The sequence below is a fragment of the Ursus arctos genome, chromosome Y (assembly GCF_023065955.2).
Source record: "Ursus arctos isolate Adak ecotype North America chromosome Y, UrsArc2.0, whole genome shotgun sequence".
Classification (NCBI taxonomy): Eukaryota; Metazoa; Chordata; class Mammalia; order Carnivora; family Ursidae; genus Ursus; species Ursus arctos.
In genome coordinates this window covers 16020868-16046154 of record NC_079874.1, presented here as the reverse complement: position 1 = coordinate 16046154, position 25287 = coordinate 16020868, and the positions used below count along the sequence as shown (strand labels likewise).

Here is a 25287-nt window from a genome sequence, read left to right as displayed (position 1 = left end):
ATGAACAGACACTTTTCCAATGAAGACATGCAAAGGGCAAACAGACACATGAAAAAATGTTCAAAATCATTAACCATCATGGAAATTCAAATGGAAACCACCTTGAGATACCACCTTACACCAGTTAAAATGGCAAAAATTGACAAGGCAAGAAACAACAATTGCTGGAGAGGATGTGGAGAAAGGGGATCCCTCCTACATTGTTGGTGGGAATGCAAGTTGGTACAGCCACTCTGGAAAACAGTGTGGAGGTCCCTTAAAAAGTTAAAAATTGAGCTACCCTATGACCCAGCTATTGCACTAATGGGTGTTTATCCCAAAGATGCAGATGTAGTGAAGAAAAGGGCCATACGCACCCTAACGTTCAAAGCAGCAATGTCCACAATAGCTAAATCATGGAAGGAGCCGAGATGCCCTTCATCAGATGACTGGATTAAGAAGATGTGGTCCATATATACAATGGAATATTACTCAGCTATCAGAACGAATGAGTTCTCAACATTTGCTGCAACATGGACGGCACGGGAGGAGATAATGCTAAGTGAAATAAGTCAAGCAGAGAAAGACAATTATCATATGGTTTTACTCATTTATGGAACATAAGAAATAGGAAGATTGGTAGAATGAAGGGAAGAATGAAGAGGGGGGTAAACAGAAGGGGGAATGAAGTATCAGAAACTATGGACTCTGGGAAACAAACTGAGGGCTTCAGAGGGGAGGGGGGTGTGGGATTGGGATAGGCCTGTGATGGGTATTTAGGAGGGCACATATTGCATGGTGCACTGGGTGTTATATGCAAACAATGAATCATGGAACTTTACATAAAAAACTAAGGATGTGCTGTATGGTGACTAGCATAACATAATAAAAAATCACTTAAAATTTTTTTTCAACCAGGTCCTGGTTTTATTGATTTGTTTGTTTTTGTTTTGTTTCATTTTTGTCTCTATGTCATTTCTTTCTGCTCTAGTCTTTATTATTTCCTTCCTTCCAATGGCTTTGGTTGTTCTTTTTCTAGCTCCTTTAGCCGTGAGGGTAGATAGTTTGAGATTTTTCTTACTTCCTGGGGTATTTTTGTATTGCTATAATGTTTGATGATGATATGTTTCTATCTTTCATTTTCTTAATGTGATGTGTTGCATTTATTGATTTGCATATATTGAACTATACCTACACCCCAGAGATAAACTCAATTGATCATGGTCTATGAACCTTTTAATGTGCTGCGAAACCAAGTTTCCAGCAAACCAAGTTTTGTTGAGAATTATTGCATCCAAATTCAACAGGGGTAACAATATATGGGTTTTTATGGTAATATCCTTCTGCTTTCCCAATAACGCTGTTTATAAATGAATTTGGGAGTGCTCCCTCCTCTTCTATTTTTTGGAAGACTTTGGTAGGATTTGCATTAGTTCTTCTTTACATGATTGGTAAAATTCAATAGTGAAGCCATCTCTTGTCTTTTCTTGGGTGGGAGATTTCTGATTACTGTTTCTATCTCCTTACCCCTCTTTTGTCTTCAATTTTCCTTTTTATAATATCACAAAAAAATTATTAGTATTACTATTTTCCTGCTTTTCTTAGAGATATAATTGACATAATTGTGTAAGTTTAAGATGTACGATGTGTTGGTTTGATACACATATATTACAGAAATGTTACCACCACAGCATTAGCTAAGAGCTCTATCTTGTCATATAGTTACCACTTACTTAGCTTTGGTGAGAATATTTAAGATCTAGTTTCTTGACGATTTTCAAATATATAATGCAGTATTCACCATAATCATTATGCTTTGCATTAAATCCCCATAACTTGTTAATCTTATAACTGCAAGTTTGTGCCCTCTGATCAAAATGTTCCCATTTCCACCAGTTCTCAGCCTTTGGTAACTGTTATGCTACTGTTGTTTGTCTAAGTTCAGTTTCTTTAGATTCCACATATAAATGGTATCATACAGTAGTCATTGTTTGTATCTCTGTGTGTTGGTTGTTATTTGTTCACTCTCATTTGTGATTTTATTTATTCGGGTTCTTTCTCTTTTGGTTTTGGTCAATCTTGCTAGGGGTTTTATCGTATTAATTTTTTTTTTTTCAAAGAACGAGCTCCTGATTTCATTGATCTCTTCTACTGTTGTGTTGTTTTTGTTGTTTCTATATCATTATTTCTGCCCTAGTCTTTATTATTTCTCTTCTCCTGCTGGATTTAGGCTTCATTAGTTGTTGGTTTTCCAGCTCCTGCAGGTGTAAGGTTAGGTTGCATATTTGAGACTTTTCCTGCTTCTTTCGGAAGGCCTGTATTGCTATCTACTTTCCTCTTAGGACTGCATTTGTGTCCCTGTATTTTTTAAATTTCTTCTTTGGTTTTCTGGCCAACCCATTCATTCTTTAGTAGGATGTTCCTCAATCTCCATGTATCTGTGATCTTTCCAATTTTTTTTTTCTTGTGATTGACTTTAAGTTTCATAGCATTGCGGCCTGTAATCAGGTTCTATCATGTAGAAAGCCAGCGTAGTTGCACGCAAACAGGGGGATGGTTTTTTGGAAGGTTGGTAGAAAGGACAGGGATGCCGGCGAAGAAACACAGTTGAGTGAGATATTAATGTAGATCATTGATGACTCCCTTTTGTAGCCAAATTTTCTTTAGTGCAAATACAAAAGTATCTATGGTTGCGGGAGGGGTGAGAAATAACCAATGGGGCTATCCAGTGTCACCCCATATGTAGCCCCTTTTCGGAGGGAAATTTAGTCTTTCTTGAGAGACTTGAAATTCACCTGCCAAACAATTTCAAAGAGAGGATGGCTGCAATTTAGGAAAATGAAATATGGTCTACTACATGAAACCCAGACATTATTTTAAGTGTAATGATAGAATTACAGTTATGTAATAGGGTTATTTTTTAGCGATATAAACTAAGGCATTATAAGCATTGTGTTATGTGTCACATGGTTTAAACCTATTCCAAAGGGAAAGAAAAAAGGATTACAAATACGACACAATATTAAGTCTAATTATTGGATAATCTACAATTCACTCTAAATGCATCTAAAAGAATTAAAAGAACTAGACTTTTAAACGTTTTTTTATAGTTGTGATAGTGATGGTATGGTTTTGTGGATGTACAGTCCTTTGTTTTAGACAAACATATTGAAGAACTTACAAATATAATATGGTGTTCCAACTTGATTTCAATGTGATGCAGTGCTATTAATCAAACTGGCATGACTCGAAGATTATTGAACCTACCTGATGGGTATTTGGAGCTCATTATACTATTGTTGTTATGATAATTCTTGATAAGTGTCCAAAATTTTTTATTTTTTAAATTTTTAAAAAAGATTTTAAGTAGTCTCTACACCCAACATTGGACTCAAGCTCGCAACCCCCAAATCTAGAGTTGCATTCTCTACCAACTGAATCAGCCAGGTGTCCCCCCTGCCAATTTTTTTTTTTAATTGAGTAAAATCATCCATGGGAGATGGGCAGGGTTGGGCCAAGTGGGTGATGGGTATTAAGGAGGACACTTGTTACGATGAGCACTGGGTGTTATATGTAAGTGATGAATCACTAAATTCTATTCCTAAAACCAGTATTACCATATGTGTTAACTAACTAGAATTTAAATAAGATTTAAAAAAAATAAAGTTAAAAAATTACGTTGTTACAAAATTAAAGGTCAGGAACAGGCAAAACTTTAAATCTAGCAAAACTGTAAGAAACGATTTAGTATCTAGAAAGGAGCATCAGAGAATCTTCTAGAAAGATGGCCATGTTGTATTCTGATACTGATTGCATGTGTGTGTTACCTTTATAAGAATTCTTCAAGCTGTACTTTTGTCTTTTGTATTTTTATGTTTTGAGGGATTTTACATCATGTTTCAAGAAGTTTACCTAAAAAGTAATGGATAAGTGTCCTTCCATAAATAAATAGAAAAACAAAATTGATGTACAAAGCTGACTATTGTTCAATCTTAAAAGGAAGAAAATTCTGACAAGTGCTATGGTATGATTCCACTTATATGAATTTAAAGTAGTCAAATTCGTAGAAAGTAGAATAGTGGTTGCCAGGGACTGGAGCAAGGGTAGTTTCAAGACATAATAAAGTTCCAGATAACGGATGGTGGTGATGATTGCCCAACAATGTGAATATATTTAATGCCACTGAGCTGTGCACTTAAACATGGTTAAGATAGTAAATGTATGTTATATATATTTTATCACAATTTTATTAAAAAGAAAAAAAACAATGAAGTGTCATGGGTTGTTCTGAATGTTTGAAAACTTTCTATAAAGGTAAAGTAAGTTAAAATCTAAAAACAACAACAACAAAACCCTGTGTATTAAACATAACTTCCTATGACATCAAGATACAAAACCAAAAGCACCTGCTTGGAGACGACATAACCTGAACCTGATACAATCTACAAACAAACTCTCTGCAGCAGAGCCATCCTCCCACTTTTCCACTGGCCTGCTAATTCCCTAGTCTCAGTCATTGTCAAGAAGGTTGTGATTTATTCCCTTAAACTAAGGACAGATGTTTCATGGGATCTACAGAGATATAATTGCAACCTGAAATGAGTGTAGTCGGGAGGTCATTGTACCCTTAACCGATCATACTTCTATCCCCACCCCAGACTCAACTTGGGTGTGTTTATTTGCCTATACAAGCCTGATTGCCCTGGGAAGCAAATTAGTGAGGAGGTTGACCTCATTACTGTCAAGTGCATGCTCGGAACAAGAGAACCTGGTTTCAAAGCAAGTTTTGGGCACACCAGTTCCTAACATCTGCTCATGTACAAACTTTTTCACCTGCAAAGAATGTGTAAAAAGTTACAAAGAATGAGTAAAGGAGGAAGTAGCAGAAGTTAGGTCAGAAGGATACATGCAATATGATTATGAGGTTTGGGGGATGGTGGCAAGGATTCTGGTAATTACACCAGTAAGAAGGGAGACTGTGGCAACACTTTGAGCAGAGAAAGGACTCACCTTGACTCTGGTTTCAGAGAAAGGACTCACCTTGACTCTGGTTTCAAAATCCATGAGCAGATCTTAAATCTCTCAACCTGATCAAGCCTCTCCTGCAACCCTGAGCACAGTTATCATGATTTTAATTTTATGTGTCAACTTATATGGGCCACGGATGCCTAGAGATTTGGTTAACCATGATTTTCACAGGTGTTTGAGAAGGTGTTTCTGGGTGAGCTTACCATTTGAATTTGCAGACTAAAAAGGCGGATTTTCCTTTTTAATATGGGTAGGCCTCATCCAACTTGTCGATGACCTCAATTGAACAAAAACGCTGAGTTTAAAGAATTGTCTCAGTCTATGTTCAGGCTGGGACATGGGTCTTGCCCCGCTTTGGCCTCAGACTCCAACTGGAACAGCTTTCTTGCTTCTCAAGCCTTTGGACTTACACTAAACCATTGGCCATGTGGAGTCTTTTGTTTGCAGATCTGGACTACAGAGCTTGCATTTCTCAGCCTTCACAAGCCTATGTGGAACATGTTAATATATCCCTTCCAAGATGAGTACTAAATAGTTGCGCGTGGTACATCTTTCAACTAAAAAGGACTCATAATGCCTACTGAGTCTGAATTGTAAAGACAACATATTACCCTTTTGGGTGTGTTACTCTGATCTGTTGTTTGCAGAGTGGCCCAAGAAGTTACTAGTTGTTCTGAGAATCCAGAACCGCAGAAAATTCTACAACAGTTCCAGACAGGCCTTCAAAGTGTTCTGCCATGTGGGCCATATAATCTAATGGTGCTTAAATGCTGTTTGTGGCAGCTAGGCATGCTGTTTGGAGCCTCTGGTAGGCCGTGCAGTTGAACTATAGCACAGGCCTTTAGAATTTTTTAGCAAATCCCTGCCATCTTTACTCTGCCTTTGAGAACCAGCCTTTGGTCTGCTACTGGCCTCAGCAGAGACTAAACCAAATAGGAACTGGACCGTGGACTAATGATGCAACCTCGCCTTCCCATTATGAGCTGGGAGTCATCTGACCCATTAGGCCATCAAGTTGGGCATACACAGCAACACTGCATCATCAAATGGAAGTAGTGTGTATGAGATCAGGCCCAAGGAAGTTGTAAAGGCACAAGGAAATTAGATGAATCGGTGGCCCAAATGCCTGTGATCCCCACTCCTGCTACCCTGCCTTCTATCTCCCAGCCTGCACCGATGGCCTCTGGGCATTCCTAGAAAGACTCAGGCCTCGTTTCAGATGCTCTTGCACTATATGCAGGTACCACCTAAAAGTAGACAGCTGTACCACCACAGCCCCTCTCTGGCATATCCCTGGACAGGGGGTGAAGGAAAATCCTCCAGTGGGCAGAATGTTGAACAGTGCTCAGTGAGGTTTCTGAGTGGTATTTTAAACCACCCAAGTGGTACCAATGGAGAAGACACAGATATGGATGTGAAAAAAAGACTGGTGCCTTCTGCTATGTGGAGAAACTGTGTGCCCTTGCATTACTTGTGGGGATAGCAGTAAGACTCCTGCTGTCAGATTTAACACATAAAACCCGTCAGTCTTGGAAGCGAGCTCTCTCCTCAATGGTAGGAGGCCTGAAGACTTTTGAGGAAGAGAACAAGGAGACCTATGGTAAAGGGAGGTGGGGTGGAGCAAGAAAGAGTTTTTGTTTTGTGGATGTGCTCTGCCAAATAATTTCATTAGTAAGTGTATAATGTGTCTTAAGGCACTGGCATCACAGTCCAGGAGCGCTTTGTGAAGTTCCCCTTACAGAACCATTTTGTAGACGGTCTCAATGCATCAAGTGTGGTGGGATGGCACCAGGTTCTAATACAAAAAAAAAAAAAGAAGTTTAGAGTAGCTAAAGTACACTCTCAAATAGTAAAAGCATATGTATGTACAACACATACCATACGCCAAGAAGTAACCACCTTATAGACATTAAATGCCCTTATCCCTCGTAACCCTTTATTCCTTTATCAGGCACAAAACAGTTAAGAAATGTATAATGCATAACATACATTGGCAAGTCTTAGTATTCAGACCCACAGTTTGGGTCCAGGATGTCTACTACATCTCAAAATCAGTATGGCAGGTAGCTGGACGTAGCAAAGATAGGATTAGAAACTGAGTGAAATTTAAGACATAGGGCAAAGGCGGACCTGCTCTGTAGCCTTCAATTGCCCCTATTTCTTTTTTGAAGAGGGAGGACAGAAGGAAAAGGTAGTAAACCTCACATTTATGAGATCAGCTGCATTTAATATTCTCAGTCTCATAACATTACATCTGGGGCCAATTTCAGGTTTCTGGGATGGGGATGAACCCTTTGAATTTCTACCTGAACAAAGGTATAGGTAGCCCATCATTTACCAGAGGAAAGAGGGCATGGGCCACTGCCAAAACCAGGACATGCCACAACTGTATTAATAAGTCTGTTTATTAACAATTCCAATTTTAAACAGTAGAAAGCAACCACAAAAAAAGTTCTCTAAAGGATGTAAAGCTTAGTGCCTGGCTAGGCACATGTTTTGCCACAACTAGAAGGGATCCAAAAGTAAATCGTTTGGGGACGGGGGAGTCAGCAGATGGTGTATCGTACATAGGGAACTTCGACATCCTCGCCAGTCTCATCATTGCAGCATAGCTCAAGCACCAGTGCCCGCACATGGTGGTCCAGCTTTCGCTGTGACACACGGCTCACAATTTCTGTCACCCTGAGAAGAGAGATGAGGGTCAGGGATGTAGAAAGCAAGAGAGGAGAGACATATGGGGGTGAAGAAGGTAGGGAAAACCATGAACATAAGTGGTCAGGGTTCCCACCCCACATAGGGCCTTCCTTTCCCTGCCCAGTGGCCAACTCACGGCTGATCCAACCGTTCCCTGAGTTTGGTAGCTGGCATGAAAAAGGAGTACAGCATGGATACACCTTGGGACAGCATGGTAATCTCTAATTTGTGCTCTGTCTGGAGAGGGTGGGAACGAGGACAGACAACAGTGTCATAGAAAAGGGGAGTAGGAATCACCTGCACAACCACCATCTCTAAGTGGAGTGAGTGTATAAAAGGCTCACCTTAAAATAGTTAAGGAACTGTTTGAGAGTCATCTCTTCACCATTAGGCTGTAGCCCCTGTACCTCAAAGCGATCCCACAATGTCCACTCTTGGTTACAGTACTGTAGGACCAAACACAGGGGAGTGGAATATGGGCTAACGCAGATGATCCTAGCCCAACCACCTGACCTGACCTTTTAAGACATATCAATCACAACGTTTTTTTTCCCTATCCCTCCCACGGCCTTCTATCATTGTGTGCAAGCAACTGATGTTCTTATATTGACCAATGGTCTTCACAGTAAGGAGATCCCAGTATCTCCTTCACTCACCTTCCACTTCCTTTACCTTTCCATTTAATATCGTCTAACTATACCGGCCTTCTCATTACTTCTGAAATATGCCCAGCCACATTCCAACTTTGCAAAATTCAAAAAACCATATGACGAATGGACAAACAGTATATGAAAGGTACAGGTACCCAAACATACAAAGCCTCACCTGCTATGAGGCCGTTCTGCAAATATACAGACTCACACACACCCTACCCACCACAGACACACAGCCTCACTCACTCACTGATGGGCAAAACCAAAGGTTTCCATATAAGCAGACCCCCACCTGGTGACGGGGTGGGGCAAGAGGTTCAGAGAAGCTGAAGAAGGGCAGGGCCAAGTTCATAAAGCTGTTCTTATAAGATTCAAGCTGCCGGTGTCCCTGCACCACTTTGTATAGCTCCAGACACACGAGGCCAACTATAGCTGCTGTCGTTGTGGCAATAGCAGGGATGATCTTCCCTGCAATCATCTTGCTCTGTGAGACAGAAGATGACCAGCAGAGGTAGTCACTAGAGGGGTTCAGGCTCTACAGAAGAGGACAAATGTGGGAGAGGCACCCTTGGAAAGGGTGAAAGCTTGGCTCTAGACTATCATTACCTTATGCCGATCTGCAGGGGGAATGTTATAGTTTTCTGCTCGGAGGTTGGATGCAGCCACAATGAAATCCATATGAAAGTTGGTATTATCATCCTATTTTGAGTGGGAAGGGAGGACGGACATGAAAGAGGGAGTTACAGGAAAACCATGTTTCTTGGCTACTAAGGATTCAACTGTATTGCACCTCAATTAGTTTCCAGACCAGCCAAAGAATCTAGCAGGCCTATAATTCCCACAAAAGCCTATGATGGCTCAGTCCACGCTGCTACCCTGTTGAGGACCCCACCCCTCCCCAGCACCTTCTCAAAGTTGATAGGGTACATCTTGAACCCAGGGAGCTTCTCTGGGCTGGGAAGCATGGCTTTGAGCTCCTGTATGCAACTATCATCTGTAGGAAAGGAGAGACATGTTAGTCCTTTTAAGTCCAGGCCAGGGTCTGAGGAGAAAGCAGCAGACTAGAATGGGGCAGAGATTTCAGACAAAGGATTTGAATAGGATAGACGCTGTGGGAAAGAGTTGGGGGAGCAGGGAACGGTAGAGCAAAAAACACCCCACACAAGAAAGAAAGAGGTAGACAGGCGTAGGGCCATGAAGAGAGATATAAATGCAGATGTTAAGGAACAAAGATAATAACATTAAGAAAGGATGCAGATAGTAGCACTATTCAGAACAGGTAAGAGATGGACGCAGTCCAAGTGCCACTCATGGATGAATGGCTAAAGAAGAAGTGGTGTGTGCACAGAATGGGATATTGCTCAGCCGTCAAAAAAATGAAATCTTGCCATGTGCAAGATGGATGGAGCCAGAGTGTATTATGGTTAGAGACAGAAAGACAACTACTTCATGATTCCACTTACATGAGATATATGAGTCCAACTTCATAGACACAGAAAATAGAATGGTGGTTGCCAGGGCCTGGGCAGAAAACTGGGGAGTTATTTTAGTGCGGACAGAATTTCAGATTTGAAAGGTGAGAAAGTCCTGGAGATGTTTCAGAGCAACTGGTATATTTAACAGTACTGAACAGAACACTTAAAAATGGTTAACACTCGGGGCGCCTGGGTGGCTCAGTCGGTTAAGCGACTGCCTTCGGTCCTGGGATCAAGACCCACATCAGGCTCCCTGATCAGTGGGGAGCCTGTTTCTCCCTCCACCTTGTCTGCCACTCCCCCTTCTTGTGTGTGTGTGTATGTGTGTGTGCACTCTCTCTGTCAAATAAATAAATAAAATCTTTAAAAAAAAAGTGGTTAACACTGTAAATCTCAGGTGTTTCTACCATAATTTAAAACAATGTAGATTACGAAACAGAGATAGGAGATTTTAAAGAATGACACAGAGGGAAACAGATGTGGAGGGAGACAGAGATGGAAACAGGACAGAAAGGGAGGGGAAGAAGATACAAGAAGGAGAAGTAGGGAAAAATAGGAAGAGGAGAGACATGTGAATCAAATAAAAACAAAATTCGAAGATGGAAAAGAAGAATGGCAGAGATAAAGAGTATGTATGGAAAATGAGCTAGAGGAAAATACGTGCAGGGTTGACAACTGAAGAGATACACACAAAGAAATATACAGAAAAGAACAGGAGAGATGAGGTATTTGGGAAAGAGCAGGATGGTGACAGATATACAGAGGAAAAAATGGAAAGATATATACAGAAAACATACAATATAGAAAGGGACTTACAGAGCATGAGACATGATAAGAGAGAGAGGAGGAGACTGAATGAAGAAAATGGTGAGATGAGGAGGAAGATCTTCAGAGGAGATGAAGACAGACACGGACGTCAACACTAGGATGAAAACACATACAGATGGAAGTTGGGGATATGGATGGGGATATTGGGAAGGAGATGACCCAGGGAAGACATCAAGGCACACTACTCGCCAAGAGTCTGAAAAACAGAACAAGAAGAAAATGGAGGAAAGGAGAACAAAAAAGGCAAACACACACAGATAGAAGATGTAAAATTAATCCTCCTGAGAGCCAGAATGGGAAAAAGAAAAAGGAGAAACACATGAAAGAATTTACCTCAACCACCCATCTTTATTTTACACTGGAGGAAACAAAGGCCAAAGGCAGCATGGGTAAAACTCAGGCTTGGAAACTCAGAGCAGAAAAACTAGAACATCTAGTGAAGAAACCTGGACAGGAGGTAAGTGGAATGGTGCTCTGGGCCAGATGGATTAAGAACCCTCACCAACAGAGGCACTGGAGTTCTGAAGCTCCTGGTCAGAGACATGAATCTTGACATCAGACCTGGGGGTGAATTCAGGGATGTGCACAGACTGTAGAAGTATGGCCACAGCAGCTCGGTCCTGAGACCCCATCAGCCCATAGGTCTGGGCAAAGAGGTTGGCAGCAGCCATCACATAATCCAGATGTAGGGGCTAGAAGGCAAGATATGGACTGGTAAGCACATCAGTCCTCACCCTGGAACCTCAGACTTTTTCCCAGCCACCCACTTTCCACCCGATCCCAGGATACCCTAGGGTGAGACTTACATTGTTGACATCAAAGATGAGTGGGTGTGGACAGCGTTTGGGCCCAGACCAGAATAGGGCTCCAGAGCTTGTAAGCTAAGACGATAGAAAGGGTTTGGGGAAGAGAGCCTGAGAGGAGACAATCCAGACCCCTCATCTCCGACCTGGAAGTCCCAACTCACTATCCCTGGGCAATCACTTTGTGATACACATAGAACTATTTATCAGCATTTTATGAATTACCAGGCATATGCCAACTTAAAGAACTTAATAAATACAAATTAACCCTCAAAAAACTCAAAAGAACTAGGTCATTCTTATTCACAGATGGAGATACTAAGGTGCAGAGAGAAAACACATGCCTTGCCCCAAGGTCAAATGAAGCTGGAATGTGAACCACTTGTATTTTTTTCTTTTTTTAAAGATTTATTTATTTATTTTATGGGGGAGGGGTAGGGGAGAGGGAGAAACAGTCTTTTTTTTTTTTTTTTAAAGATTTTATTTGAGTGAGAGAGAGCGCACAAGCAGGGGGAGTGGCAGAATTGGGGTAGTGGGAGAAGCAGACTCCCCACAGAGCAAGGAGCGTGATATGGAACTTGATCCCAGGACCCTGAGATCATGACCTGAGCTGCAGGCAAACGCTTCACTGACTGAGCCACCCAGGTGCCCCAAAGCACTGGCCCAATCATTTTATGAGATCTCATAAAATGGTCTTGGTGTGCCTGCCATAGCTGAATTAGCTGTGTCAAGAGCCCTCAGCACACTCCCTGTTTCCAGAAAATGCATTCTGCCAAGTGAACTCAGCAAGTATGTAATACCTGGTCAGGTGGAAAGTTGTGCAAAAGCTGGCGAATGTTGTTGGAGTACTGAGTGTGCCAGTGGTGGTAAGCCCAGGTCACACAGTCAGCCCAGGTGTGTGGCCGCTGTAGCACCAGGCTACGCTGCACAGCCTCCAGCATCTCCAGGGGTTGGGTACCTGCCAGGCACAGTGTCCGTTCCACAAAATTGGAGTCTCTAATAGGAATCAGAGCGAAAATGGGCAACATTACACAGAGGAGAGCTGGTTCCCAGGAGTGGGCCTACTTGCATGAAGAGCTGGTTCTGACTGTCCAATGGCATGAGGCCCAAGCATTCATTGATTTATTCAAAATATGTGACTGGTCCTGAGCCATACAGTGTTACAGTATGGTTGGTTGGCATGTACGCAGGGGACAAGTGAGAGAACATTTGGCAGGATTACTCACGTGAGATACTGGTTGACATTTTCTGCTGGCTGCTTGAAGAGACCTTCAAACTCATCCCGAGCCCACTGCAGACAAAGCAAAGAGACTACATGGGGTTGAAAGACAAAATGGGTTTCTGTAGGCACTAGAAAGACCATCAGTGAATGAAGCAATTAGGAACTAACATGGCTACTACAAGAGAAAAGAGGAAGAAAGTCCCTCAAAAGTGGCCCCTGAAACTTCTCACGCCCTACCAACCCCAAGGCCAGCTCTGCCGCAGTGTTGTGGCATACAAGGTAACACCTTTATCTCTGTATCCTTATTCTGAAAACATATTCTGTAAAAGAAGTATCTATAACTCATGGGTTGATATGTTGAAATGATCATACATGTACATATGTAAACGTTATCTAAAATGGTGCCACGTACTTATTAAATGGTAAATACTTTAGAAACCCTTGAGAGAGATACTTCTCTCATCCCATTTTATAGATAAGGAATCTGAGACGGGAAGAGATTAAGTCCAAGAGTCACATACTGAATTTATTTTAAGAGATGTTTTATAGTCTTCCTGCATGTGTGGCCCCACAATAGTGATTATCTAATAAAAGTTACAGGTATGGACACAAACACATACATATATGTTTATAAACACAGATTTGTGTACATGTACACACATATGCAGACATGCGCACACATGGTGGGATGGAGACACATACACACTATAGTGAATATATCAGTTAAAACACATCCATTTGGTAACTTAGGTTGCACACGAGTAGATCAAACTGTGTTCCGTTTCTCGTCATTTTTCTTCCTACCCCCCCCACTCCTACACATGGTTTTTAAGGACTTTTAAGACTCATTTGCACAATACAGTGTTCATTTTTCAGTTCAAAGAACACTGGAATTAGGGTTATATTCTGGGTATTGGTTAAATGGATATGTTTACTCTGTCCATTTAGAGGATATATACACCGTTGTGTATGTACGTTATACAAACATAATTATCCTGACACGCCAACTGTTAAACATTTTTGGTTTAACAGTTAGGGAAATCCAAATACGGACTAAATGTTAGAAGTAATTAAATAACTAGCTGAGATATTAAGGAATTGATTTTTTTAGCAACAATATAATATCCTCTTTACATAAGATCACACCTTATTTCTCAGATATAAATTACATAAAATACATTACATATTATAGGAATACCCATCTCTGTGCTTGCAAATTAAAAATTTTTAAGTTAAAAGGAATGAATCATTTAGTAAAGCCTAGACTGCAAGGTGTAAAGTAAGGGAAAGAGATTTGAAGAAAAGGCACAGGCCACACTGACATTTACATCACCTGAATGACAAGTTTGGTGGCTGAGAGGCTGCTTAAGTGCCGTCTCTTCCACCTCTCCCTCCCTCCAAAAGTAATCACCTGCAATGTGTGTTCGATGGCATTGGGGAAGTTCTTCAGTGTGCAGATGGGGATGGACTTCTCAGGAGGGTCCTGGCTGGAGCTGTAGGACTCTGTCAGGAAGGGGATAACCACCTGCACATTGCCCTTGGTGCCCAGCGTGCCTGACTCCAGCAGTGGTTTACGGTAGTACACGCAGCGGCGGTCCATGTACATGCCTGTGGGAAGATGATAGGTGGTGATAACATTAGGGTAGGGGATATTCCCCAAACAGACACGTATTACCCTGCCCTCATCCTCGCCCGCCTCCAAACTCACGAGTATCCACATTGTCCAGGGCATTGGCAACACCATCGAGGTTCTGGAAGAAGCTGTCGTCATAGATATGCTCTGTGTCAGGGCCAACACAATTCTGATGGCTCATTACCCGGATGTACGGATTTATGTGGCGCACAGCTGCAGCAGCTGTGTCAGATTTCAACTTCTGGGTAGGGATGGAGGAGGAGCTGTCATTCATATGTTCACCTAATAAACATTTACAGAGTTGTTCTGACAACTGATTTATCTAATGATGGGCGCAAGATCTACGCTCTGAGTTCAGCAGGCTCCCTGGTTTAGCAGTAGTCTGTGACAAATGTCACATGGCTGAGGCTGTGACAAATGGGCCAGGGGGTGAGCAGAAAAGGAACAATAAGACAGGTAGGAGACAACAGATCAGGTATCTGCAAAATTCATTGCTTTTTATACTTAACAGCGTCCAGAGTTGGGATGCCATTACCCAAATAAACCCAAGGTTTTGTACAAATACAAACAGTATCTTCTGAAAGCCCAAGTAAGTCAGCTCACATCCCTCTTTTGCTCCACTAGCTCCCACTTTCACTTAGGGTATGAGTTGGGCTACATTACTTCTACAACCACATCTCCTACCACCATCCCCTCTGAACGGCCGCTCTGTTCCTTAAACATTACAATGAGCTATATTCTAACATCACGGTTTTGCTCAGACTGTTATCTTTACCTGGATTACATTCTCCTCTATCATCCAAGAGTGATTACATCACTCTTTCCTGGATTACATTCTCCTCTATCATCCAAGTCTTGAGGAAATGCTGCTCTTCCACTGAGGGCTTCTTTTACCACAGTGCAAACCACTCTCCATGACATTCCCTCTCATCCTTGTTTCTCATTTTTCACCGTACTTTGCAACTTCCTAACATCAGCCATACACTTCACTATGGTATTTACTCTTTATTGCAACCATCCTCAAATATAAGCGTCTTAAAAAGAGCTTTTACTAGGTGGGGCTACCGCTACCAATATTTCCTGTATTAGAAATATAAGCTGGCAAAATTTTACATTATTATTAGTTGATCTGAAAATGGAATGATTCCACTACGTAGTACAAATATAAACAGTATGAAAAAAGCAAATTGCATGTACATTTTTGCAAATGTTTTAAGTTATGGAATCTCTTAGAAGGCAGCTGGATTCTCACCTCTACCACATTCAATCTGTTAAATGTACATAGAAGAATATGCAATTTCACACAATATTTTAATAGCATTTTCAGATAATTGTTGGTATTAAAAAAAAATCAAAACCTGAGAAGTGATAGTGTTTTAAAGTGTGGCTGCAAGGTAAAATCTTCAATCTATACCAATATCTACTGGTTTGTTTTGCATTTCAATGGATCTTCAGGTACTGCCCTATTTTGTACCATCCTGCATTTGGTCATTTGGAAAAAAGCAATGTTACTGAGTTGCAGAAGCCTTCCTAGAGTAGCATGGAAATTTTCACCTAACAAAATAAGACAAATAATGTCTTAGTGGTCTTAAAACAATTATGGTCTTGGGAACTTGAGGAAAAGTGCTGTGGATCTCCAGACTTTTCTCACTAGACAAGGGCAGGAAGCTCTCCTTTGTTACTATGTAATGCATTCCAAATATCTAGGGCAGGGCAGAGTAGTAGGATGATAAAATGAAAACAAAAGTCTCTGAGTGGCAAAAATAACACAGAAGACTTCTCAGACTGACCCTTCTACATACCTAGCTTCCATAGTCCTACCAAAGATTGAAAGAGGAAAAAAAGAAAAGAAAAAGTGGGGGTAGGTATAAAATGATGAATTAAATGAAAACACATGGTAAGTATTCCAATATCTGCTAAAAGACTGAACGGTAGAGAAAAAGAAAGGAGGGGAAAGCAGAAAGAAAGACAGAGGCAAAAAGACCGAAGCTATTAAGATTAATGACAAGAAAGACAGGAGGAAAGAGAGAGAAGCAGCTCACCCACTTACCATGTCCACCTACTCACCGTGACATCCCAGGGCCGGAACAAAAACTGTCGGTTGAGATTGGACTTCTCAATGGTGTCCATGTCAGTAACAGTGACTGCTCCATCCTCCCCACAGCCTAGACCAATCATGGCAAAGTTCTTGAGGAGTTCACAGCCAATGGCCCCTGCACCCACCTGAGAGGTTGCCAAGAAGAGAGACACAGACGGGTTAGGGTGCACGCGCAAAGCAAAGAAACCTATTAGTCGTCACTCCCCCTGAAGATAGTGAGAGAGGGTAAGAGGGTCTAGTACTACATATTCAAATCCTAGAGGCATAAATACCCACTGTCATCAAAGGAAGGAGGCACCAGAGGGGGGACTACAGGCACATATCAGGCTTTCTTGTGGTATAAAGAAAATGGAGAAAGGGAGGAGATGACAATTACCCTCCCTTGAGGGGCAGGAGACTCCAGCAAAGACTGGCCGGAAGCAAGTAAAGATGATGCAGCTGGTGCCCAATGGGATCACTCACCAAGAAGTACTTTTGCTTGCCCAGCTTCTCTTGCAGGTCTGAGCCAAATACAGCCACCTGCCCATCATAACGGTTCTGGCACTGAGTCATGTGAAGGGAGGAGGATGAGAGAAGAGCTGTCTTGCAGAGACCCATAATAATACCTTCCCCGTGGGGCCCCCTCACATACCGGGAGACACTTGTCCTCTGTGAGGGCCTGTTTGTCCTCGGGGAGACACTCAAGGGCATCAAAGTACAGCCACTGCATAACAGGCATAAACTTCCCAGAGCAGGCCTGGGGAGATGGTAAGAAATGGGAGGTCATAGGTGCTTAATGGGAATCCGACCCAGATGGAAAGCCAGGGATGGAATCAGGAAGGCACCTGGCCTGTCTTCAACTCTGCCCTTCTTTACCCACACTGACCTTCATAACTTCCTGAGCAGCCAAGCCCCCAATAAAGGCGTTTATGGGTGCCAGATCCCCAGCAGCCACATATGACAGCTTTCGAATGAGGTCCTCATCCAGGATGTCCTGCTGCACTGCTGGCAGGGCTCGGGCATTCACAGCCTGTGCTAAGGTCACCAGTTCTGTTGCATCCTCCTGGAAGGGCAAACAGAACCAAGAGAGGACCAGTCAGGCCAACTGTGGGGAGAGAGACAGGGAGAGACTAGATGGGAGAACAGGTGAGCTTTGGGCCAAAAATGCTGGCTGGCTTGCCCACTCATCTACCTCATTGTGGGGCCGAGGGGCCCGGCCATGCTGAGCACAGAAGTGGTGCAGGGCCTGGAAGCCAATGTGCAGCTGACCAGGGCGAGAATACTTGGCAAAATCCGTTATCACAAAGTCTGGCTCTGCCAGTGAGGCTGGCAAGGATTTCTGTGGAAAGTGGGATATCAGCACCAGAGAAGTGAAAATCCTAGAGGTGTAGAACCCTATAGCCCACCCCCACACATACTTACAAAGCTGATCTTCTTAGGTACTTTAACCTGACTGACAATACCTCCCCGGATATACTCAGAGAAGCTAGAAGTGTCACAGATACTAAAGGTATAGGGACCTAGGGAAGGAAAAGAATGGAGTATCTGTTACTTCAACCACCAATCCTCCTGTCCCACCACAGAGAATCAATAGCACCACCAAAACAAGAATGAAAAATCCATCCTAACCCGGCTCTACACTAAAACAAACTATTCAAAATACAACACGGAGGGAAAACAAACAAACAGACCCAAAATAAGTCAAGTAGCTTAATATGCATCTGATTGGAGTTTTGGAAAGAGATAATGGGGAGGGAGGAAGTAAGAGAGTAACATTTTGAAAAAAATTATGGCCAATAATTTTCCAAACCTGATACAACTATAAACCCACAAATAATGTAGTTCAATAAACCTAAACAAAAGAAACATGGAGAAAACTACACTACGGTGCATTGTCATGGTCACCCTGTTTATAATTGGTGGTAGAGAAAATAAGCACATTACATACAGGCAAACAAACAAGGAAAAGAATGAAATCACACTTGTGGAAATTAATGGAAGCAAGAAAATACAGCAACATCTTTTAAGCAATAGAAGAGAAAAAACTGTCAATCTAGAATTCTAAAGTCCACAAAAATGTCTTTCAAAAACACAGGCAAAATAGAGATAACTTAAATCACTAAAAAACTAAAAGAATTACCACCAGCAAACCCCATGAGTACAACAAATGGTAAAGGACATCCCTCAGGTAGAAAGAAAACTATACTAGATGTAAAACTGGATAAACAGAAAACAAAAAAATGGTGGCATATGGGTAAAAAAGAATTTATTCTCTTAATTATTTCAAATCTCTTTAAAACAATAACTTTTAAACCCAAGCCAACATATTGAGAAATATGTGACAGACATAAAATATAAATGGGGAACCAGGAATTGGGAATATTCTGTTGTGAGGCTATTTTTTTATACATGAGGTGATAAAGTGTTACTTAGAGACTATATACTAAATACACATCAAGTTCTGTACTATAAATTCCAATGCAAACAAACAAAAAGAGACATAGCCAACAGACTACACAGGAAATAAAACCAAACACTAGTGGCATAAACTTCTGCCTCTATAGTTCAGTTCATGTCTATTTGGAAAGGTCCCATGGACACATCTCTCCTAAGTCTTAGCTCAGGTTTCGAAAGGCATCTCCTCTTGGCTTTTGGTCTAATTCATATTACAGTTATGTGTCACATTTTTGCCTCTGGAACAGCCTACAGCTCTCCCTTTGGTCCAGGCAATCATTTCTTGTCCCCAGCCTTAACATACCCAGGACTTTGATCTCTATGGGGTAGGTGCCGTTGAGTTCATGCATGCCTTGGACTTCTGTGAAGGAGACAAAGTCGCCGCTCTCAAATCCATGCCGGGCCTCATCCAGGCAGGTGACAACACCAGGGCTATCCTAGTTGGAAGAGAAGTAAGCCTCAAAGGTAGGCTCAGGCTATCATGAGGAGACAGGGAGAATTACTGCTGCCCACCTGCCTGCCAGAACCCTTGGGGCTGATCTCCTTACCTTTGTAACCATAGATACCATAGCACTGAGCGGCTGCTCCCCATTGGAATCTGTAAGGATCATTTCCTCTCCAAAGTCACAAAACAACTGCCTGTAGGAGACAACAGGACTAGAGCCTAACACCCATGCATGCAGGTACTCTATGTGTCCTTCAAGATGCAGTGAATAACTGCTAAGCAAACTCAGCCCCTTACTGCTGGCAATCAGATGGCAGTCATGCCAAATGGGGAAAGCTAAATGTACAGAATCAAAACTTAGGCTTGGGTTGGCTGGAAACAGAATGAATTCAGTGGGAGCAAAAGGATCTTGCCTGGGCCTGGCAAGTGCTTGGGAGAAAGTGAGAGGCAGGCACTCACCCAAATAGGCCTCGTGTGTCTGCCACGACCAGCTTGATTCCACGGCTATGACAGAACTCACCCACCTGCAGCTGGTCCTCCAAGGGAGAATTGGTGAGGACCACCACCTATACAGAGAAGGAGGCTCACATACAAAGGCTTAGCAGTGGGGTGCAGGAGAGTTAAGAAAATAAAAGAGAAATGCTGACTGGGGTCGGTGAAGTGTCAAGACAGTCCAGCATTGGTGAGGCATCAGGATTTAAATTTTGCTGGCTCAGTCTTCTTCTATTTATAAAGTATCTGTGTGTGTCACGCTCAGTGAGAGCAAAGTCACTGGAGAAAAACAGGAATCCCCAGACTCAGATAAGAAAGGTAAAGAGAGTACTGAAAAGACCAACAAACTCTTTAATTTGACAAACACCTAATCCTGCCTTCCTACCACCTAACGGTATCTGGGGAGACAAAAATGAACATACTCTGTTCCCAGCGTCTGAGTTTATGCCCCATATTACACCCTCACTTGCTTCAATTCAGAAATAAGTTAAATATCTGCCCAGATCAGATCTGTGGGGATCTGTGCCTGTTGTTCCCTAGTTCTATAGCAGGAAATCCAGTACGCCTCTCCTCTGGGAAACCCTACAGAACCATATCAGTCCCTCTTCCCAGTGTAGTTACTTAACAAACATGTATTTGGAACTTACATTTTGCCAAATGCTATTCTAAGTATTTAACCATCATAAAAACTCTGAAGTCATTATTGCTATTATTCCTATTCTACAGAGAGAAAAATAAAGGCAGATGAAACTAAGTTACTTGTTCACTGTCAGGCAACTCTAAGAGCAAGGTACCCACATACCAAGGTAGTTTGGCTTCAGCGTTCAGTGTTCACAAACACTGCATCACAATATTTGGCCATTTCTTCCCTCCTGAAAAGGTGTGAGATCTCCCTAGGGCAGGTCCAGGATCTAATTCCTGCCTATATCCCTGAGCCTCCCCACACAAAACCTAAACACTGGGATGGCCTATTAAATAAATCCTGAACAGATCAACCAGAAACAGAATCTGAGAAAATTAGGCAAGAGGCAGGATATAGCAGGGTACCTGGAAACCACAAAGGAAGTCCTCAACGAGGGCCCCAGTATAGGTGCTGACAGGCACATAGCTGTTGAGCTCAGCAAGGCGGGGCTGTGATACCTCAGCCCGGTTTTTACCGATGTCCTCTTCCCGAAGGTAGAACTACAAGAGGGTATAGGAAGAGAAGTTAATGCAAAGCCCAAGGGGGTTGGTACATGGGCAAAAGTAGTAAAGGAGCCAGGAAGAGGGAGGTACCTGGGAGGAGAGGTCAGCCCACTGGGCAGTGCCCTGGTCATGCAAGGTGACAGCTTTGACCCCACCAAGGATGATATTCTTGGCAATTTCCACCCCGAGGCCCCGGAGGCCCGACACCAGTACACTGGATGTCTGGAGATGCTTCATTGCCTCATGGCCAAGCACATACCTGCCAGGTTGGGGGAGATTCTGGGTCAGGACTTGACCCAACCAATACTATCCTGTCTGTGCCCCCTCCCACTCCACATCCCCATACTTAGTCACACTTACAGCTGCCGGGAGTAAAGACCCTCATCTATGTCTGTTCCACTGTCTTTTTTTGGCATTCCCTAGGAATGGAGGCAGCAGTTAGCAGGAATGGAGCTTAAACAGTCAAGAGACTGCTACTCTGTTACCAACCACCCTGCACCCCACCCATGTGTCTGTAAGGAGAAGATACTCACGTTGGTTGGTCCCGAGGGCACTTTAAACATTACCGAATAGGCAGAGGAGCAGTCAGAACTTGGTTTTGGATCAGGCCCAGGCACACAGCGTTTCTTGGATAGTGGCGAGCTGGACATCTGAAAGAAAAGAGCTAGAGGTGAGCCAGATGTGGGAAGCTTTTCTTGTTAGTGGCAACTTTGGGGGAGAGAAGGCGTTAAATACTAGCAGCCCTTTTTACAGTAAAGACATGACAGGTATTGGGGCTGTTGTGAGGAAGTGAAAAGATAAGGCTAAGCTCAGACCATTCGGGCCTAAAAGAATGATTGAGGAAAGACTAGCTAGAATCTGAAGTTCTCTGGTTTCTCTTACCAGTCAGTAAACTTAAGCCTACAGAGAATCAGCATATGCTGGGAAAGTGATCTACTCTGTTGGGAATCTGATGAGGAAGGGGATATCTGATAATGGTAAGCGATCCTGCGGCAGAAAGCAAAAGGTGAGGGCTCCTGAGAGAACATCTGAAAGGCTCTCGGGGCAGACTACTATGCATGATGTGGCGTCAAGGGATAGTCACTGAAGCTAGGACAGCTGCTGACTTTTGAATGCACAGACCTGGCTAGGATGAGGCTGGGAAGATAAATATCTGACAGAGGTAGTTAGGACCCAAATCTACAAGGGCAGACACTGTGGGAGTGAGGGTGGCACTGGGAGAATCCTCTGATGGACAGCTTTGCCCCAACAATTCCTGTCTGATGTCTGTCTCTGAGGACACTCCAGGGAAGATAGTCAGGGTTATGTGGAAAGAATGCTGGGGCCATAAAAAAATGGGAGATTCTTCAAAAGTAGATTCTGAGGGCTTGTCACTGAAGGACAACGTTGGATCCAAAGGAGTTTCTGATGGAAGATGCTAAGATCTTGAGGAGTTAGGGGAAATGGGCCATTGAGTACAAATGCTGCGTGTAGAAGGTGATGTAGAAAGGAAGACATCTTTAGCAGTGGGTAGTAAACTCAAATGTTAATGGCATATGTTCACTAGGTATGTTCAAATTGCTGACTTTGGACGCTAGATCTGTAAAGGAATGAGATTTGTGTCTAGGTATGTTTAGCCTGAAACGATAAAAGCTGGTACCAGGCCCTGGAAACCCTAGCTCAGATTTCTGAAAACAAATGTTGGGGGCGCCTGGGTGGCGCAGTCATTAAGCGTCTGCCTTGGGCTCAGGGCGTGATCCCGGCGTTTTGGGATCGAGCCCCACATCCGGCTCCCTGCTCCACTAGGAGCCTGCTTCTTCCTCTCCCACTCCCCCTGCTTGTGTTCCCTCTCTCTCTGGCTGTCTGTCAAATAAATAAATACAATCTTAAAAAAACAAAACAAAACACCCAAATGTTGGCCCCGCCCCAGGATCAACCCATCCGCTACCGCGACAGCAGCCCAGCTCAGGCCCTTCCAAAGTCTCCCGAAAAACCTGCCCGGGAGGAGGCGCCTCCAAAGACCATTTGTTACCAATGCCGCTTCCACTGGTCGCCCCGCCGCCAGCTCCTCACGCAGCCGCAGCCGTACCCACCCGCCGCCCTTCTTTTACTCCACCTCCCCGGCGGACTGGCTAGCGGAGAGCTGCACCGCCGCAACCTTCCCCCTGTCCTGGCAGTCCCTCCCACGAACGACGCCTCCTTTACCTCAACCGCCGAAACAAGATGGCGGCAGCTGAGCCGGAGGCTCAAAGGAGTCGTTTGGTCCTGCTCGCGTCGCGCTTGATAGTGAATCACGTTATGACGTCGGCAGCCCTTGTGTGACTCATTACGCAGGCTGCCGGTAGGAGGAGCACAAGTCCATCTGGTGGCTGCATCCAGTAAAATGGGTATAAATCAGTACGCAGAAAATTCCGGCCCTGAAAAACTCAGGGACAATAGCAAAGTCCACATAGAGCTCACGCGTCTTGCTCAAGAATTATGCATGACAGTGTATAATAAGAATTCAGGGGAAGTCCTTGCTGCAAAACACTTGGAAAACAGCCAGGCGAAACTGAAGAGGTAATGAAGTTTCCCACATGGCTCATAGGTTTTGAAGAGCCGTGAAATTTAAGACTTTATTATTTCAAATCTGCTGCTAGGACTAGCCGATTTCCACTCCACCTCTTCAACTGCACACTTGACTACAGACCAGTGTCTCGGTTTCCCCTTCTATACAACTGTGATAACAGCATCCATCACTTTAGCTCAATATAAGTCATGAAATTTGAAATATAACATGTGTGAAAATATGATAAAATGAAAAATACGGTGTTAAAGTTGACAACATTGTCTTATATATAGTAAACATGAAATGTTACTTTCATATTTTTATTCATGTAAAACTCATTTTTTATGTTAACATAAAATTATTTATGGTGAGGATATACTCAGTCACCTCAGAAACCTTCAATTTGGGGCATTATGTCAATACAAGGCCTTGAAACATACTTCTGAGGGATGCTGGAAAGCAAAGTGATCAACGTTATCAATGTCCGTTTAGTAAGAAACACAGATACCAGATCACCAAAGGCACCATGATGTAACAAAATTCAAGGCACCCGATAAGCACTCAATGCACTTCTGATGAATATTAATAAATATCATATTAACTGAATGCTAATAGATGATCAACTCTGTATCTATAACATTTCCATTAACAACTCAGGAAAACATTTGGTAAAATTAACCCTAAAACCATCTGGCCCCAGGCTTTTTCCTGTGGAAATTTTGATTAATAAGGCAATCTTTTTAACTGTTATAGGTCTATGCAAATTTTCTACTTAAAAAAAGATCGGTAGGGGAAGAAAGGGATAAAGAAAGGGGGGTAATCAGAAGGGGGAATGAAACATGAGAGACTATGGACTATGAGAAACAAACTGAGGGCCTCAGAGGGGAGGGGGGTGGAGGAATGGGATAGACCGGTGATGGGTAGTAAGGAGGGCACGTATTGCATGGTGCACTAGTTATAGGCAACTAATGAATCATCTAACTTTACATCAGAAACTGGGGATGTACTGTATGGTGACTAACATAATATAATAAAAATTAAAATTTTTTTTTAAAAATTTTTAAAAAGGAGGGGTAATCAGAAGGGGGAATGAAGCATGAGAGACTATGGACTCTGAGAAACAAACTGAGGGCTTCAGAGGGGAGGGGGGGTGGGGGAATGGGATAGACCGGTGATGGGTAGTAAGGAGGGCACGTATGGCATGGTGCACTGGGTGTTATACGCAACTAATGAATCATCAAACTTTACATCAAAAACCAGGGATATACTGTATGGTGACTAACATAATATAATAAAAAATATTATTATAATAAAAAACTTAGCTTCAGGGGCTTGTGTTTTTTTCTAGTAATTTGGATATTTTATCTAGGTTAAGAAATTTGTTGGCATATAAGTGTACATGGTATATTCTTTTAATCCTTTTTGATAAAGTTCCTAGTGATGTCCTTATTCATTCTGGTTTTAGTAATTGAGTCTTCTCTATTTTTTTTCTTGTTCTGTCTAACGGAAGTTTGTCAATTTTGTTAATCTTCTTAGAGAACCGACTTTTGATTTTTGTTGATTTTCTCTATTCTTTTTATTATTCTCTAATTTATTTCCATCTTAGTCTTTGTTATTTTCCTCTTTCTTTTTGCTTTGTGGTTATAATTTTTTTTCTCCCTAGTTTCTTGAGATGTGAGATTGGGCAATTGATTTAAGATATTTTTATCTCATGTAGGCGTTTACAGCTACACATTTCTTTCTGATTACTGCTTTTGTTGCATTCCATGTTGTTTTTTATATTGTGTTTTCA

The 25287-nt window shown here is 42.5% G+C and overlaps 1 protein-coding gene across 3 annotated transcripts; it reads right to left on the bottom strand.

Moving 5' to 3' along the window:
- Positions 1 to 7394: 7394 nt before the first annotated feature.
- On the bottom strand, positions 7395 to 23261 carry LOC125280876 (ubiquitin-like modifier-activating enzyme 1). Of its 3 annotated transcripts, none has more exons than XM_048215824.2 (26): positions 23153 to 23261; positions 21502 to 21618; positions 21329 to 21387; positions 21059 to 21227; positions 20831 to 20965; positions 19751 to 19857; positions 19395 to 19485; positions 19151 to 19283; positions 17815 to 17912; positions 17585 to 17731; positions 17279 to 17455; positions 17045 to 17149; positions 16876 to 16956; positions 16383 to 16538; positions 14391 to 14556; positions 14094 to 14290; positions 12687 to 12751; positions 12261 to 12456; positions 11464 to 11538; positions 11160 to 11349; positions 9260 to 9348; positions 8961 to 9053; positions 8647 to 8838; positions 8046 to 8147; positions 7838 to 7938; positions 7395 to 7689 (listed from the first exon to the last, which is right to left on the bottom strand). In XM_048215824.2, the coding sequence occupies exons 2-26, from the start codon at positions 21616 to 21618 to the stop codon at positions 7554 to 7556; spliced, it is 3177 nt and encodes a 1058-aa protein (XP_048071781.1). In that variant the 5' UTR covers positions 23153 to 23261; the 3' UTR covers positions 7395 to 7553. The 3 variants fall into 3 exon arrangements, with proteins under 3 accessions (XP_048071781.1, XP_048071782.1, XP_057171389.1); XM_048215825.2 differs by having other exon boundaries at positions 22980 to 23159; XM_057315406.1 differs by lacking the exon at positions 16876 to 16956.
- Positions 23262 to 25287: the final 2026 nt, after the last annotated feature.

Bases quoted from the DNA above. Each gene is read 5' to 3' on its own strand.
- LOC125280876 (XM_048215824.2), bottom strand. From the start codon at position 21,618: ATGTCCAGCTCGCCACTATCCAAGAAACGCTGTGTGCCTGGGCCTGAT. The intron at 16,957-17,044 runs GTATGTGAGGGG...CACATGACTCAG, and splicing joins CAGAGGACAAGTGTCTCCCG to TGCCAGAACCGTTATGATGG. The intron at 11,539-12,260 runs GTATTACATACT...CTATCGTCTTAG, and splicing joins ACAACTTTCCACCTGACCAG to CTTACAAGCTCTGGAGCCCT.